Source organism: Moschus berezovskii, chromosome 9, assembly GCF_049115385.1.
Source record: "Moschus berezovskii isolate FMDL1 chromosome 9, NW_MosBer_1.0, whole genome shotgun sequence".
NCBI classification, from domain to species: domain Eukaryota; kingdom Metazoa; phylum Chordata; class Mammalia; order Artiodactyla; family Moschidae; genus Moschus; species Moschus berezovskii.
In genome coordinates, this window is record NC_142468.1 from 36,310,168 (window position 1) to 36,328,422 (window position 18,255).

Genomic DNA, 18,255 nt, shown 5'->3' on the forward strand with positions numbered 1-18,255 from the left:
CAGTCCACGGGGTCGAATAGAGTCAGACACGACTGAGCGACGGAACGGAATGGAAAGATATTCTTACCCCCGGAAAAGGCTCTTTATCTGCCTTACAAAGCAAAAACTTGTCTTGTGTGACACTAACACTTTAAGCATAGTTTAGAAATCTAGATGGATGGAGATTCTACTGTAATCTGATCTCAGGTAATCTCAGCTAGATGTGGTCATCTACAATAGCTTTAAAAATTTAAAAGCACCCAAACTTTCTGTCCCCTCAAACACCTTATCTGTGTTATGAACCAAATTGTGCCCCTTTCTTCCCCCCAATCCATGTTTAAGTCATAAGCTGCAATGTGATGGTATATGGAGATGGGACCTTTACAGTGGGATTAGTGTCCATTTAAGAGACAACTGAGAACTTTCTTCTCTATGTGGGAGCAAACAGTGAGGAGCTGCTAGCCAGGAAGAGGCTCCCATCGAGTAAATGAAGTAGCTGGTATCTTGATCATGGACTTCCTAATCTCCAGAACCATAAGAATTTTTCTTGTTGGCGCCATCCAGTCTATGATCCTTTGTTACAGCAGCTGACCTATAGTGGAACTGTGGAACTGCTTCAGGGAAAGCAGAGAGAGGAAACACGCTGAACCTGCTTTGTGTCCTCTTCATTCCTGGAATCCCAGAAAACACAAAAACCTGCCCCCATGAGAATAACGTTCAGATGCTGTAGAAACAAACTCTAGGAGGAGGACCAAATTCTCTTCTGGTATTAGAATTCTATTGCGCTCTTGTCTAAAGTGTGCTTATATTAATAGTCAGGATTCTACTTTGCTTTAGAGATCTGTTGCAAAGGGACTAGTGCTGACTTTTAATATGGTGATAAAAAAAAGAAACTGCTTGTGTCAGATATCCAGATAAGAACGTGTTTGCCAAAGGAATGTCATTTCATGATGGGAAAACCTCCCAGCCCTGCTCCAGAGTGGTCATATATTTCACTTCTTATTTCACAGCTCCACTTTAAGTGGGTACTTTTAGTTAGGAGATATGAGTTAAGACATCAAATGCAAATTAAAAAAAATTTTTTTTTTTGGTTCAAAGCAAAAAGCAGAAATCCTTTTCAAAAATAGAATATACCATAAATTATTTCACTCATTTATAGCCCCACTCATACTGGGTTTCAAGAAATGCTAGCAAACCCCTGTGGACAGAGAACAGCAACGATATGCCAAGTTTAACAATGTGATCCTTACTGCAGGCACAGCAGTATCTTTTGTAGAAGAAAGCAGGGGTGTGTGGCAGCAGGAGCAGATAGGGAAGGCTCCCTGATTTCAAGTGAACAGATAACATGATTACAAAGAATAGGCCAGCCTTAAAGGGAGGAGAGGAGATCCTCACTAGGGACACTGCGTTGCTGAAAGATGGGTCTGCGGAGGAGGCATTGTTCCCAGGCAGCCCTGATGAATGCAGCTCACATGGGGGGGGGCGCGTCACCTCAGGCTGTTTTTCTTTCTCTCTTTGTGACAACAAATTTGTAGTTAATTAGGCTCTGGACTTTTTCTGGGAAGCCCAGAATTGGGCCTAAAGATTAAAATAAGTGAAAAAACTGTGAAACCATGAAAATACATTAAAAAAAAAAAGTTTTCCGGTATAATACACAAAAGCAAACAAGTTTATCTTAAAAAATATCAAGTATCACATCCATAGACTATCCCTAATTATAATTACATCTTAAAGCAACATTTGTCTTTGTTTACAAATACAGCAGCAGGTGATAAAACCTAACATCTCCAACGGATTGCTTACAGTTTATAATACAAACAAATGTATATGTGGCAAATCACATTTTAGGCAGTTTAACTTAAAATGCATAGACAATTACATACATTAAATTTGTCATTATTAAAATCAATGAAAAAAATTACAATATCAAGGAAAAAATACAAAACCTTTATAGAGCACACATAAGAAGTCAAGTTTACTTAATGGCAACAAATCAGGATCTGCTGATCAGTGGCAGGCAGTGAAAGTGCCTTTATCCAGGGGAAAACTGAAGAGGCAAAACATCCCATTACTTTGTGTGCTTGAATAGTTGCATCAACAAACACTACAGTCTTGAAAAGCATTTTCTTACATTAAAAAAAAAAAAAAAGTATTCCATACTTTGTTCTTTAAATGCCCAAAGGCTAGTCCAAAACTTCCACCAGCAGGAATACTAAAATGTTTATCCAGGGAACTGATACTGGGTGTACTCATCAAATCTGTAATGCCTCCCCCTACCTAGGCTGTAAGCCTCTGAAGGGCATCCTCCTCATCTCTCTATCTCTGGCATCTGACAAAAGCACCCGGATTATGGACATTTAAGTGTCTGCTGAATGAATGCAGTCTTCAGAGGCTTTCTATTGCCAGAAGCTTGCATGGCCATTTCTTTAATACCAATTATTTTATTGGCAATTTTTGTTTTACCTGGCAGAATTCTGAAATTATCCTCAACACTAAATATTGCTCTATTAAGATAAAATTATAGTCTTCCCTGAAAGCCACCCACCACTTTCTATGCATAGTACAGTGGATCAGTGTGATCCATCTGAATTAAGCCTTATGCTTTTCAAAAACTGGAACACTTAAAGGTCTGTGCTTAGGTTTAATTTCCAAGGTTTATAAACCAGGCATTTTATAAATCTACCACTAGATTATTCAGGGTGAGAAAGGAAGACACTGGCACGATCTCTTACAAGTGTAGGCAACGGACTGATTTGCAAGCTAGGCACAGTATTTTATCGGAAACTCTTGAGTAGAGCTATGTTGATATACACAAAGTTCCAAAAGTTGTACATCTGAGTACAATAGGTAGCACTAATAACCGTGAGGTAAAAATACCAGGGGCAAAACCGACTTGTTTCCTAGAAAATATTCCAATATCCCATTGTAGCGGTGATATAGACCACCCCCTTTCTTCTCTGCCCCTTTATTATCCTCTGTCCACGGAATTCTCCAGGCAGGAATAATGGAATGGGTAACCATTCCCTTTTCCGGGGATCTTCCTGACCCAGGGATCGAATCTGAGTCTCCTGCATTGCAGGCAGGTTCTTTACTGTCTGAGCCACCCTTATTATTCTCTACTGAAAACAGTAAGCAGTAAAACTGACAAAGGAGGCCCTTTAGTAATTAAAAAATGCACTTATTCCTGAATAATATATTACTTTACAGAAAACAGGGCTATGCAGTCAGAGCTGTAAACAGCCATCTTCAAAAGCATTAGGCTGAGTCTAGTAAGACAAGCCAAGGCATTGTAAGCACTCCTTTAAGGAGCCTTGATTTTAGAGGACTGTGTGTATGAGTGAGGACCCAAGGTCTGTATTTGAATTTTTGTCACCTTTAGGCTCAACAATTTCAAAACCTAAGATCCTAACTCCAGACATACTATTCCTCAACACATCTCAACTATCTCCATCAAATTTATCTTAAAATTCCTGCTCTAAACGTCCAAATGCCAGCATATTTACTGCATACTCCCTTAAGACCAAACATACTTTCTAACAAGCAGCCTGTTCTACAAACCAATCTCGGCCTAGCACAATTTATTTTAAAAGCAACATTATTCCCTAGTAAAGACAAAAAAACCTTCTTAGATGCTTTCTTTCTTCCATTTCGCCCTTGAAACAACTTCTGCTTTCCTTAACTCCACCCTGAACCTAAAAATACCTGCTGGCCTAGAGTACTGAAGATGTTAAGTATTAAGAATTGTAAGTATTAAGTATTCTAAGTATTAAGAATTGAGATATCCCTCCCGCAAGTGGAGAAATCCTATTTCCTTCGATTCTGATTCCTTAAAAAAAATTTCCCAAGTATCAGTTGGAAAACCCTTGAAAAACCAATTTCGTCTAGGGCACGCTGGGCAGTGTGGGTCGCAGCAGTTAATATAAGGGGTAGTAGTTCCAAATCTTGTATTCATGGCCCTTCAAATCCTTTAGCATAAGATTTCCTCTCATAATAATATACAGATACCACGATTAGATTCCCAAACTTGCTACCTCTTCTTCTTGTAGTCAAACATTATCCTCTCTGTTGCTAAATATTTTATCTAAAGCCAGAGCTGTCAACTTATCCCAAGGTAGGACAATGAAAATAACCAAAAGGAGAGAGATCTTTATTGTCATCTCACTTTTCTTATCATCCTTCCAAAATTAGCTAATATTATGATATTAACTGATAATTTAAGCTATGATACCTTCTATGATGCCTTACAAATTGAAGGCTAGAACAGATTTCAAGAGTACTGTAGATAGCTGCCACTTGTCCCTGCAAAGTGAAAGAAAAAGATTGTGCCACTATGAAAAAGCTAACATTCCCCAGTTTGAAAATACCTAAACAAATTAGTTTCAATTCTGAAAGCTTGAATCTATCATTTACTTAAGGGAGGCCTAAATACTGAATGTTACTCTAGAAAGTTGACAATCTTGCTTTCTTAAAGGAGGTAGCTAACAAACCATTAAACTGGCAGCATTTGGCATTCTTGACATTTTAACTATAAGAGAGATAAAACCATCAAATATTTTCTTTCCAAGCAAAAGTATGAGCTCCTGCATAAATCTCTCATATACTGGTCAAGAAAGTCACAAATACATTTTAGTAACCTAATGGATACATTCAAAATTTCAAAATGTTATTGACAAGTAACATGGTCAGTTCTATTTCAAACCTAAAAATATGATTTCAAGATAAGGTGCCAAAAAGCTATTTTGAAGGTTACAAACAACACTTTATTTTTAAGTAGCACAGTCACACTACTTTAAACTCAATTGTAGAGATCTATACTTTATGATTATGCTGAGTGTTAGAGCTAGAGAATAATTTTTGGGTGGCACTCATTCTTCTACCTATTTACCTGTCTTACTGTCAACAAATACAGAACTGAACTGTTAACCATAAGCACTTTACAAACAGATCCAGGAAAACTATGCAAGACACAATGACATAGCTTAACCAGACTCTGAAAGACATTAATATATTTCGATCACACTTCTACAAAGAACAGTCATGTCTGTATGACTGAGGTTCTCTAAACGTAGCTTCTGTGTTTGTAATAGACCCCTAGAGTGGACCAGTTTTCAGTATCAGGGAGGAATTATGGGATGTGCCCCTTCTAAAAATATGAGGGAAAGGGGACTACAGGAAGGGCCCTGTAGAAGAGTGTTTTGTGGGAATGCAAATTACTAGTTACTATGAAGTAGTTCCCAGGGTCTCCTCCAATTTGAGGTTCCAGACAAAGGAGAGAATTATTTCCTCCTTGAGCTCTTCCCAAAGCAATATGGACAGTTCAGTCTATTCTAAAACAATACAAAGAGATCACCAATTCTCTAAGAATATAATTTACATTTACACGTCGGCCTGCATTAAAAAGAAACAAGTTTCCACAAAGGGCGTATTTTAGAGCTGCATGACCCATCTGGCTAAAAATAAATCAGTGGAACTAAAAATGAAAGAAAAATTTTTACTAAAAGCTCAAGGATAAAAATGAACTCAACATCTGACAGTAATCACCAACAGTTTTAAAATGTATACCCAAAATATAACCTCAGAAGGACCAGGTTTATTTATCCTGTAGCGAGAACAGCTCAAGATGTTGAGAAGCATCATTTGTTTAAATTATGACAATGTGATTGTTTTCAAAGTGTGTTTATTTAGGGGAAAAATTGATTATATAAGTGTTTAGTTTCATAATTTAAACAAATTGAAAAATCTGTTTTAAACAAATTGTAGCAAAGAGCTATTACTTTAACTTTCCATAAAAACCAAATAAAAATCACATTTGAATGATTTCCGTTTACATTTTTATCTGATTGTATCCATCAGATGTACTATACATCCAAGCACAAGAGGCAGACATCTTCTGAGAGGTGCAAGAGTTGTTCTTTCATGAATGCCCTCTAAGAATAGGGAAACAGCAATTTTTATATATGCATTCATGTGCATATATCTATGTACTTCAAAAAGCAAAGCGTCATCTCTTCATCCATTGTTAACTTAATGGTAAGACTGCAATAGAAAAAAGAAAAAGTAAACTTCTAGGTTTTGTAAATGGAGTTTATTAACTCCTTGCTGTGACTTAAACTTATTGCTTAATAAATCCAAACAGCAAATCATCCCTTATTCTGGCATACACTGTACTAAAATATTTAAAACCATATATATACTGGCAACCCACTCCAGTGTTCTTGCCTGGAGAATCCCAGGGACGGGAGAGGCTGGTGGGCTGCCGTCTATGGGTCGCACAGAGTCGGACACGACTGAAGCGACTTAGCAGCAGCAGCATATATATATATATGGTAAAAAGTTACACTAATGAAAAGAAGTTTCACGGACACTTTATTAAGATTAATTGGTTGTGATTAATCTGGTTGGAGATCTGATTAGTCCTTTTAAGAATAAACAGATTTTGTGTTCCCCTATGGAGAATCTGACTTGGCTCAATTCATAGGGGAACAAGATGCTTTTCTACTTGGTCATATGCCCAAGACAGGGTCCTCAACTAAGATGTCAACCCTATTTCAGCTTGGCTGACAGGAGAGAACACAGCATTACATATAACTGGCAATGCAGAAGAGTGGTATAATCTTGAGCTCAGTACTGTGAAGGATCTAACAAAACCCTGGCTGAGAAACATGACAGCTGCACGAAAGATGGGCTACGTTACACATTCATGGCTCTGGATTCTCTAAAAATCTACCTCTATATCTAGCCAGACTGGGAGAGATGACTTTCATTGAACTTTGTGCTTTGGTTTGATGCTATTAAAACATTACTGAGAGAAGTTAAAAAAAAAAAAAAAAAGTCCAATGAAACACATCTCTGAGTTTACTTCAAGGATGCTGATGAGGATACTGCTTACTACATTACAAATTCTTTGAGGGATATCTGAGGAATTTTTGTATTTTTAATACCAGGAATACTTGTGCTTTCATCCTTTTAAATGCTTTATCTAAATTTATCTGAAGCCTGAAATTTACTTTTATTTTATATATACACACCCCTTAAAAAAAAAAAAAAGGTTTAAAAGCTTTCTAATTGTCCATCCAAAACTGGAGACAGTTTTTCAGCTTATGGGACTACTACTGCATGTTAATAACAAATTAAACACTCACATGGGGGCCACCAGGCATCGGTGGAGCACCAGAAGGTCCTGAAGGCACTTGAAAAGGATTATTGGGAGTGGGATAGAGTCCTGGTGTGGGATACGATCCTGCAGGGGCAGGATACGGCGCTGGTGGTCCCCAGGCTCCTGGTGGCACAGTGCCCCACGGAACAGGTGGGGCTGCCCCTGGTGCCTGGGGAGGAGGAGGAGCAGGGTATGGCCCTGGAGACGGATATGGCATATTGGGGGTGGGATACTGCCCTCCCATTCCTGGTGCCCAGGGTCCCGAAGACATGGATCCCCATGGACCTAAAGGACCAGCTGCAGCTGGATCTGTGGGTGCACCATATGGTCTTGGAAGCTCAGGAAAGGGCATATTTGGTGTAGGATATGGCCCAGTGGGGCCAGGGCCGGGATAAGGACCCCCAGGTGGGGGGCATGAGGGTCCAGAAGGAGGAAAGGGAGCCGGGGGTCCCGGAGGCGGTCCGGTGGGAGGCACGGAGGGGTACATCCCTGTTGGCGTTGGTCCAAAAGGCACAGGGGAGGGTGTTGCACTTGGCGGGAGTCCAGATGGCACAGCAGGTGGAGCACTTGGGTTATTCCAGGGGTTGGAACCTGGCCAGCCTTGAGGAGGTGGGCCGGGTTTTGTATTGCTCACAGCAGAGGTTTTGGCAGGGGAGTTTTCAGGTAGCGCATCTGCCAACTGGAATACAAAACAAGCATGTCTTATGATCTTATTCAGGGACAAGCAATGCCAAACACGATTATCAACCCATGAAGGATGGTAAGCTATAAGGTCAGGAATTCTTCAAAACCCAAGCTGTTCCATTTAAAAACCACCTCATTTAATACAAAATTTAGGAGTTTCCTTGAGTATCAGTTTTACAATGCAAATTCCTCAGAGAAGCTCAAATTTTCTAAATACAACTGATCAACACAGTGTGAACTTAATCCTGGCTTTTCCTCAAACAAGTGACATACCCTCTCTGAGCTTTGGTTTCCTCATTTTCAAAACAACAGTTTAGGGTTAACCTGAGGCCTAAATGAGATAACTCACGCAATGCACTTAACACAGTGCCTGGTATATAATTATTAATAAATGTTGGCTATAATTAACACTATCAGGTTAAAAGAAAACAGAAGTAAGCCTTTAAAAAATCATAAAGATTCATAAAGAAATAAATATTACAGAATGCATTTTCGAATATTATAGCTAAATAAAGACAAATTATCCATCAAAATCACATGCTAAAAAAAAAAAACAAAAAAATGAAGAATCACAAAAAGCATTTCTTTTAAATTGGAAGACTAGGGCCCACAGTTAGGACCATGTCTTTTTTCTAAGAGCCGAAAAACTTATGAAGAATAAATGCATCAACTTACCGAAAATTCATCAGACATTTTCCTAAAAACAAAACCAAACAAAACAAAAAAAGAAGGAATATTTCAAAACCAGTTTATATTTTATATTCTTTAAGGAATTATGCATATATTATTTTATTTAAATGGAATCTTAATAATTTATAAAATGACTTTCTTCATGTAGGAAAAATCTCCATAATAGTTCATACACCTTGATAAACTTCATCCCTTTTTACTGGCTATGCAGTATATAAAAGTGATCCATAATTTAGCTTGTACTCTTAAGTTGGTGGCTGTTAGGCTGAGTTTTTTAAAACCACGACACTGTGAACATCTCTAAATACCTATCTTTTTAAGTCTATTACCAGAAAAAAGCACTAGAAGTGAAATACACAGTCAACAGGTAAGGTCATCTGAAATCCATCTCAAAAAGCCCATCCCAATTTGCACTACCTTTTTAAAGCTTCTCTTCACCGCTGAATGTTACTGAATTTATACATCATTTTCAGTGACAGGTTAAAGATTGGCATCTTGTTTTAACTTACATCTGGTTATTAATTAAGTGGAAAGTAGAGCATTATTTAAATTTAATACCCCATTTAGATTTCTTTTTCTGTGAATATGCTTGGACCACTTTCCTCAGTTTTTATAACTCCAGTATAATTAACTTCAACGAAATGCACGAATTAGTGCTCAGGTCAACAAGCTCTGACAGTTGTATATGCCCCTGTAACCATCCAAAATACAGAACATTTCCCTTACTCCATAAAATTTACTCATGCTATTTCCCAATCAATTCCTAAAAAAGCTATCATTTTTTTAGTTTTCGCTTGTTCCTTGATTTCATATAAACAGAATAATACAGTATGTACTTTTTTTGCATTTAATCATTTTACTAATTAGTAGTCCATCTTTCTTTCTAATGCTTTGTAAGACATTAAGGATATTAGATGAGACAAAAAAATTCATCTATGCTTTCTAATAGTATTTATAGTTTAACTTGTTTAAAAATCTTCTGTTTTTCTTTCAAACAATAATTACTGAGTAATCTATCTTTTCTTAACTGACCCAACACGTTACCTTTAACACATTCTACAGCTAGTGTAACAAACACTGAAAATCTATCTACCATGCTAAGTGCTTTAGGTGGATAATCTCACAAACAGATGCAGATTCCATTACCACTCCCAGTTGACAGCTGGAGAAAAGGAAGCTTAGCAAGTTAACTTGTTTCAAGTCACAGAGCTAGTGACAAACACTGAGATTCAAACCCAGGTATAGTCTGATTCCAAAACCACCAGGCCACAGAGCCTCCATCATTTCCCAAAGGTACTGTGAACACTACTCTACTGATCCACAGTATAACATTCATCTTATTAGGGCAGCTTTATACTTTTAAACAAATTTTATGACCTACTATTACTATTTTTTCAGGTTTTCCTGAATATTGTCATGCTTATTTTTTCTAAGTCACTTTGTGAAACAAACAAAAAATCCCAACAGCACAACGATCAAAGATAATTAAATTTACAGATTTAGGGGACATTTGGTATGTTTAAAATATAAAAATATTATCATTTGAGAAACAAGGTATATATCATCCTGGTTCCCATCACTGTCATTTATTATCACTCAATGGTTTTTAAAAGTCAAGACTCCTATACATTTTTTGTTTAGATTTCTAAATGGTAAACTTTTTTTCATGGTTGTAAATTGGGTCTTCCATTATGTTTTCTAATTGGTTGGTTGTTCATATACAGGAAAAGCCTTTTAAATTTTAGTGTATTACTTTTGTAAGCAGTGACATTACTGCATTATTTATGAAAGTCTCTCAGTTGATTCTCTGGAATCTGCAGGTAAAGAATTATGACATTAGTGAAAAATAATTTTACCTTCTCTTTGCAATGTTTATACCTTTTTTCTCTTTCGCATAAGCTAGAATTTAAACAATGAAATGTTAAATAAGATAGTGCGAGCACAGTAGTCTTCCCAACTCTCCTGGTAATGCTTATGTTTAAATATGATTCTCATGTTCAGTTTTGAGATTTAAAAAAATTACAGTAAGGAAGTTTCTATTTATGCCTAATTTTGCTAGATTTGGTCCTTTTTTTGTGTGCTAGCTTAAAAAAAAAACACACTGAATTTCTTCAGATTATTTTGGCATCTAATGATCTGATCTCACAGTTTTTTCTCTGCCCCACCGATACACAATATAGTTATATATATGTTGGTTAATATTGAGCCATTTACAAAGTTTTAGTTCATGTGGTATGGTTATTATGCGGAATGAGAAAGTAAATGAACAGGAAGCCTGTAGTCACAACAGCTATAACCTTGCTCTTAAATTAATAAGATTAAAAAACACATCATGATTGTATAGCAAATATATTTATCTGTTTCCATGTTAAGCTTTTATACTAAAAAGTGGTGGTTTGGTGGTTTAGTCGCTAAGTCATGTCCAACTCTTGTGATACCATGGACTGTAGCCTGCCAACCTCCTCTGTCCATGGGATTCTCCAGGCAAGAATACTGGAGTGGGTTGCTATTTCCTTCTCCAATACTAAAAAGGAACAGCACACAATAGTAGATTCTTAGGACTCTTGAAAGAAAGTTTATCGATGCACAAGTTTAAAGTCTACCTAAGACTAACATTCTTTTCACACAGGGTGAGCCGTTTCTAAACAGAAACTGGTTCTGTATCAAAGTTGACATTAATTCTGGAGCAAAAAACCTAACTAAGCAACCCATTCAATTTCACCTGGTCTTACAGTTCAAGCTTTTAGAATTACTCATTTCCTTCTTAGTTTTTGAAAAACTATGGTTGATTAATCATAGCATGACATTAAAATCTAACTCTGGCTTTCAAAAGTTTAAATTCAACATCAAATCCTGGAAGACAGAGGAAATAATAAAGCCTTGACCAAAGGGATTAGAAATAGAGGTCACTTCCTGTTTTACAGCATTGCACTGTAAAGCAACCTGTTCTCCATGCCCAAACAGTATTCATATTACTTGGAAACATTCCAACTTACTATCTGGGGAATACCTTCACCATAAAATGGTTAAAAAAATAGAGTTGGACATTAGTCCAATCTAGAGTACAATCCAATAAAGTGGACATCGAGTAGATTTGCAAAAAAAAACCAAAAACCAACCAACCATTGGACTACCAGGAAATCCCCCCAAATCCTAGATTTTCTCAAAAAAAAAAAAAGACCACAAAAACACACAAAAAACCCAAAACATGAATTATGCTAAGTAAGGTGAGTCCAATGTGATCTTGAACTACAAAAATAGTTTAGAATCAAGGAAGACTTTAATTTTTCATTTTGGAAAAATCTAAAGCTATCACTTCCACAAGTTTCCATTAACATTTCATGGCAATACACATCATGTGTAAAATAATCATTGTATTTTCTGAAGAGCAATTTTAAAACAACAGTACATAATTTCTTTCAACTAGCATTAGAAACATAAAGCATTTCTGTAACACCTATGGCCTTTAGAATAAAAATAGTAATTCAATCCTGGGGAAGTTTTATAAAGTTGAACCCCATAAATTACTGGTGAGTATTGGACAAGGAATATTTCAAAGGGCCATCTGTAGTAGGAGTCAAAAACGGTATGGGACTACACAGTTATGAAACCTGGACACCAAATATTTTGTCTGAATCTTTTGACAAAGACAGTTTTTAGCCAGAGACCATTTTTCTCATCAGCAAAAGTTACAATTCCTGATTACTTCTCAGATAAGTAAAATATATAAAAATCTACAGTTATAAACAAGATATTTATTAAGAGTCACTAAAGGAAATCAGGATTTTTGCATTGACTTGTTTAGTATGGGGAGAGGATACTGGTAATATATTGTACTGAAAATATAAATTTTGACTGAGCATTTTTATGTGATAGTTTCTAGTATTGGCGTTTATTAGATACACTATTTTACATTTGGACAACTCAAGAAATTGGGGATCTGCATGTTTTTGAACATTTTAAACTACTTAAAAATATGTAATAAAAAAAATAACTTTTCAACAAGCTCCTGTCAGTCCTATTTTATACACTCACACTTATTGGAACATAAGTGCCTGGTACTGCGTTGGGCCTTGGGGAAATGAATAGTCTTCTGTGGAATAAACACATAAGGGCAGTTCACAGTCTGGTGGAGAACTACCATTTAAACAGTAGGCTACCTGGGGTAAGTGCAGTGCAGGGCACTATGGGAGCACCTTGAAGAGCTCCTAAAGGTATCAAGGAAAGGATTATCAAGGGAGGAATCCTGAGGAGTCCTGTCTCTGCAGCGTGGGAGAACAAAAAGACCTGGGGTAGGTCCTAGGGAAAGGAGCAGTTTGTGCAAAAGCTGGGGCGGGGGCGGGCAAGAGATCTGTGGGAGGTATAAGCAGTTCCGATTGGCTGCAACGTAGAAAGGGGAGGAATATGAAAGCTTCAACCAGAGTCTCTAGACCAAAGTTTGACCGTCTCAGAGACAGCTCACCTCAATCAATCTGTTACTTCAACTATAATGGCCCCTTAAGCTCAGGACTAAATGGAACTGGTAAATCAAGTGCCTAGAAAATATACATATCATCTTCTCCTCCTCGGTGTACGGGCATATTGCATATGGTTAAAACAGTGCAAGCCGGGGGAGGGGGGTCGGAGGGAAGTTCAAGAAGGAGGGGACATATGTGTATACCTATGGCTAGTACAGGCTGATGTATGGCAAAAACCAACACAATATTGTAAAGCAATTATCCTTCAATTAAAAAAGCATTAAAAAAATAAAGGCGTGCACACCGTAAGTATTTCAAACTAGGTAATGCTGCAGTTCACTGGTGGGCTCTGGAAAAGCCAAGCTGTGCAAACCCCAGAGGTGAAAGGAGACAGTAGTATCCACCTCACAGATTTGGTTTTAGACTTATACAATAAATCTCCTGGTCATTGTCTGGCACGTAGCAAAAACTCAACAGATACCAGCTTTTTTTTTACAAATTGCTATGATAGGTTCGTAAACTTTTATCTGCAGTTCTCAATTCAGAAACCCAAGTTTGATATAAAACTTACTTGGTGGCAAAACCTGACCTGAGGCTATTTACATTTTCTATTAATTCCTACCTATCGCTACACAAATATTAATGCTAGATTGGGGACGCTGCCCCTACTTCGCTGGTGTGGTCTCTCATCTTTGCACCTTATCATCTTTCTAAAATCTAAAGACAAAATTTTAAAATTTCTGAGTTCCAGAACACACTGGTCCCAAGGATTTCAGTTAAGGGGCTGTCTCTGGGTCTCCGTTCCTCGTGAAGAGAGGAAAACGGACATTCCAGTACACATAACTCAAGTTTCTGAAACAAACTAGCTTTGAATGGAAAGTTCAGAGACACTAGTATTGAGAAAAATTTTCTATTCCTCCTGCCCAAAGAACACTATTCCTGAACAAAGAACTTCGGAAAGATTTCTGAAGGGTACCTTCGTCTCTAATGGAGGGTTCGTTTTCAAAACAAACTCACAGCCATCAAGTGTACGAGCGTGTATTTCTTTAGTAGCAACCCTATAAAATTTTTTTTCTTCTTCTGTCAGGTGAGTATGCTTCCGTGCTTCAGCATTACAATCCCCATTTATTAAAAGCACTACTCTTGGTTTTCAGAAGAAAATGGTCGAAAGCCACCAGGCACTCCTAAATCCTAAAATAAGGGAGCATTACAGAACTCAACACTTCTCAGTCTATCATGGATATTCATCTGAGTATTTGCTAGGAACTCCTCTGATGTCCAAAAAAAAAAAAAGAAAACGATGTGCAAAACCTCATATTGCGAATAATCTTAAACTAGCACCAAAGACTCCTGCAAGAATCCTTCAGCCTTCCTCTCCCTTTCATTAGCAATTGATAAGTGCGGGAGGGAGTCGGGGCCAAGGGGCGCAGGGCAGGCAGCCCTCCAGGGCCCAGCGAACAAAAGGAGTCCGGGATTAACCGGAGCGAACCGGCCTCCGAGCGGGTCGCGCCCGCCCGGGAAGGGTGGGGGAGGGGCCAGGCCCGCTCCCCGCCCCGCCCCCCGCGCCAGGCCTGACGTCACCCGCCGAGAAATCCATCGGTACGACGTCACCCGCCCTCGACGCCTTCTCCTCGGGGGCTAGCGGGCTGATCGCCCACAGCCGAGAGGATAACCACCGAGAGAGACTCTTAGCCCCCGGCTCCCCAAAGAGGCGTCGGAGGCACCTCCGTTACTGTCCCCGCGTCCCGCTTGGGCGGGCTCCCTCGCTCTCCTCCATGACCCCGCTAGCGCCGAGGCAGCCTCACCGGGCAATATCCGAACTCGCAGCAAGATCTAGAAGCGGCGAAGGGTCGGAGAGAAGTGGGCGCTGAAGAACCGAGCGTAGCCCGACCGACGGCAGCGGAGACGAAGACGGGGGCGGCAGCAGCACCAGCAGCGCGCGGCTCCTCCTGGCGCCGGAACAGGAAGCGCCGTGCTCGGAACGCGCTGCCCCCACCCGGCTCCGCCTCCCCACTGCTCGGCGGGCCCGGCCGCGCGCGCCCTCCACAGGGCCCCGGTGGCGCTGCGGCCAGCCGGTCCGCGGCTGCTCGGCTGTTTTTCTCTCGGTGGGCGGGAGGAAAGCTCCCTGGTTTCCCGGAGTTCTGAGCAGACTAGAGGAAACGCCAGTGGAGGGTTGCGTTCTGGGCACCCTGGCGGAAATTGTCTCCTGGAGAGGCTTGAAAGCAAGCTCTGGATTCCCTACACTTGCGATATTTAGTTAGGCCTCGAAGCTGGCTAGGTGTGAATGCCTTCTAACCCGGGGCACGGATCCGTTGGCCAAAATTGTGGAGAGCTAAAGCAACAGTGCAGAAAAGTGAAGACGTTTGCAAATGGCTTGACAAATTGATATTAACAAAAGGAATGGATATCTTTTCAGGTTTTTTCTCATCAGTATTTTTTTCTCCCCGTAGTTCAGTTTTGAATAAACCTTTACCTACCGACTCTGTGACAGACCCCAAAGGTGATTGACACATGGCCGCAGCGGTTAGGGAATGTGCTAACAATGAAGATGTCATAATTACGTGTTGTGCAAAATATACATATATAACACGTTCATATGTCTTAGTGTAAAAATTAAAACGTATGCAGTATTCTTAGATTTTATTTTCACTTGCTGTTAGTGGATTGGTGGGTGGACGTTTTACTATTAGCTTCTTAAAGTTATCGGGGTTTATTCCACAGCACACATAATTCCCGTACTAAAAAACGAGCGATAGAGAAACTTCAAATACTACCTAAGCCTGGGGAAAGTGAAAGAGGAGACTGAAAAACTTGGCCTAAAGCTCAACGTTCAGAAAACTAAGATCATGGCATCTGGTCCCATCAATTCATGGCAAATAGATGGGGAAACAGTGGCAGACGTGTTTGTTTTTTTTTTTTTTGGCTCCAAAATCACTGCAGATGGTGACTGCAGCCATGAAATTAAAAGACGCTTACTCCTGGGAGCAAAGTTATGACCAACCTAGACAGCATATTAAAAAGCAGAGACATTACTTTGCCAACAAAGATCTGTCTAGTCAAGGCTATGGTTTTTCCTGTGGTGATGTATGGATGTGAGAGTGCAGAATTGATGCTTTTGAACTGTGGTGTTAGAGAAGATCCTTGAGTCCCTTGGACTGCAAGATCAAACCAGTCAATCCTAAAGATCAGCCCTGGGTGTTCACTGGAAGGACTGATGTTGAAGCTGAAACTCTTAATACTTTGGCCACCTGATGTGAAGAGCTAACTCATTTGAAAAGATCCTGATGCTTGAGGGCAGGAGAAGGGGATGACAGAGGATGGGATGGTTGGATGTCATCCCTGACTCAATGGACATGAGTCTGGGTAAACTCCGGGAGTTGGTGATGGACAGGGAGGCCTGGGGTCCATGGGGTCGCAGAGTCAGACATGACTGAGCGACTTAACTGAAGCCTGGGGAAGAGGCGGATAGGGGGAGTGGTCTATGGAAAAGGATACTAGTGTGACCTACTTTATTCTCATAGGAGGCTGCGAATCAGCAGTGCCCAGTGGAGCCATAGGAATTCAGAAGGAACAGTAAGTCAGCAAAATAGTGCTAAAATAAGTTTTTTATTATTTTGCTCATCATAGGGGTCATTTTGCATTAATCCTGAATTTTAAAGTCACACCAAAAATTATTTTCATTACTGGCTTTATGGTAAAAAAAAAAAAAGCCCACATTTAAATGCCTCACTCTAGTCCTGATCATGTATATTAGAGTGACCAACAGCCTTCAGCTTGTCCCTTATTCCCAGTCAGTAACTGAGCACAGTGGGAATTATCAAATTAGGCCATTCCTGTCCCATGTGGGCTCCAACAGGCATCCTGTTGGGAACTAAATCCACAGCCAGGCCTTTTCAGAACTGCACTGCCCACCCCAGTGCTTCCTTCAGTTTCTTTTACAGATGTCGGACCTGCAATGTGGTATAAAGACTTCACCACCTTTCCCTGCTTTCTTCTTCTTCTTTGTGTGTAAGTCGAGTTATAACCACTGGACCACCAGGGAAGTCCCATTCCCCTTTATTCTTCAAAGGTGTCCATCGTCCTTCAATATATCTCTTGTACATTTAATCACATTTTGACATGTTTCTGGAACCTAAAATGACACAGTCAAAAACTGAAAGGAAAATGTGTAATACAGATTTAAAAATGTAAGTTGAACGTGTCAGGTAAGGATATACAGTAGTGTTTTGAAAACAGACTATAAAGCCTTTGGATTTTATATATGAGGTTTTAATTAACAAGAAATGAAAATATATTCAGATCAATTTATTTGAACTCACATCCAAGAAGAAACATTCAACTTCAGGATTAGAAATAAAAAGAGAAACACTCTACTTCTTTTTACGTAAGGTATGGATCATACAAGCCTGATTGATGAGTACTAACAGCTTTGTGAAGTTATTACTTCAACTCTGTATATTCAAGTATATATCTAGTTCATACTTGGTTTATACAGAATTTATCCAATTCTAGCAAAGTCAGCATAATTTAAGTAAATCTCCTGAGTTTTATACTCAAGTCTGAAAGCTTAAATTTGATTATAACTATGACAAAAATGATTATCTTTACTTCCTGCAAATGTAATCAACTTTTAAAATAACTTAGGCAAACATCAATTTTACATAAACCTTATTAAGAGTAGGAGGAAATTGCAAATGTTCATCTAATTGCAGAGTCAAAACCATAAATTCAAACTGTACTATTATCTTTATTGTCAAATCAAGTCAAGAAGGCCGTTACAGACTAAAAGCAATGAATGTGAATCTGCAGGGTTCTCTAAGGGGATACTTTGAAAACCTGTCATCACGTTAGTACTTAACAGCTGTACAGAAATATTTTCAAGTATGCTCCAAGATTCACCTCTTAACTAAAGAATTAACCTGCAGGAAGTCAAGTGACATATATTATCATCTATATTTTATGTGCTAGGAAATTAAAGATATAGAATTGAGTGATGTATTCAAAATTAAAAAGTAAAAAAGACTGTCTATTTGAAATAGGAGTCATGTGCCTTAAATTCCTTTTCATTGGATTATATCCATTAGTCTACATTTTTATTTAGAAGCCATACAGTTACTTCCCTTTTGTCTCCAGTATCTTCATGTGTTAATAATACAGAATCTTGTAGCGTTGCTCATTTCTAGTAGACCATTAAAAGAGAAAAACCCCTTGTGCTTTCTGTCCATTCTTTATAAGTAAAAATGAATGTAAAACTGTTTATGTAAAATGAAGATTGTAAACATTTTTTTT

The 18,255-nt window shown here is 38.8% G+C and overlaps 1 protein-coding gene across 1 annotated transcript; it reads right to left on the reverse strand.

Annotated features, from left to right (window-relative positions):
- Window positions 1-1,625: 1,625 nt before the first annotated feature.
- Window positions 1,626-15,521, reverse strand: MAPK1IP1L (mitogen-activated protein kinase 1 interacting protein 1 like). Its single transcript, XM_088840186.1, has 4 exons — window positions 15,444-15,521; window positions 14,772-15,116; window positions 7,122-7,814; window positions 1,626-6,015 (listed from the first exon to the last, which is right to left on the reverse strand). Exons 1-4 carry the CDS (start codon window positions 15,519-15,521, stop codon window positions 6,004-6,006), a joined length of 1,128 nt encoding a protein of 375 aa, XP_088696312.1. The 3' UTR covers window positions 1,626-6,003.
- Between the last annotated feature and the right edge of the window lie 2,734 nt (window positions 15,522-18,255).

Excerpts from the sequence above, each read along its gene's own strand:
- MAPK1IP1L (XM_088840186.1), bottom strand. The coding sequence starts at position 15,521 with ATGACATCTTCATTGTTAGCACATTCCCTAACCGCTGCGGCCATGTGT. Across the intron at positions 15,117-15,443 it reads TGGGGTCTGTCACAGAGTCG|TCTGCTCAGAACTCCGGGAA; the intron begins GTAGGTAAAGGT and ends CGTTTCCTCTAG. Across the intron at positions 7,815-14,771 it reads GCGAGTTCGGATATTGCCCG|TTGGCAGATGCGCTACCTGA; the intron begins GTGAGGCTGCCT and ends TTTGTATTCCAG.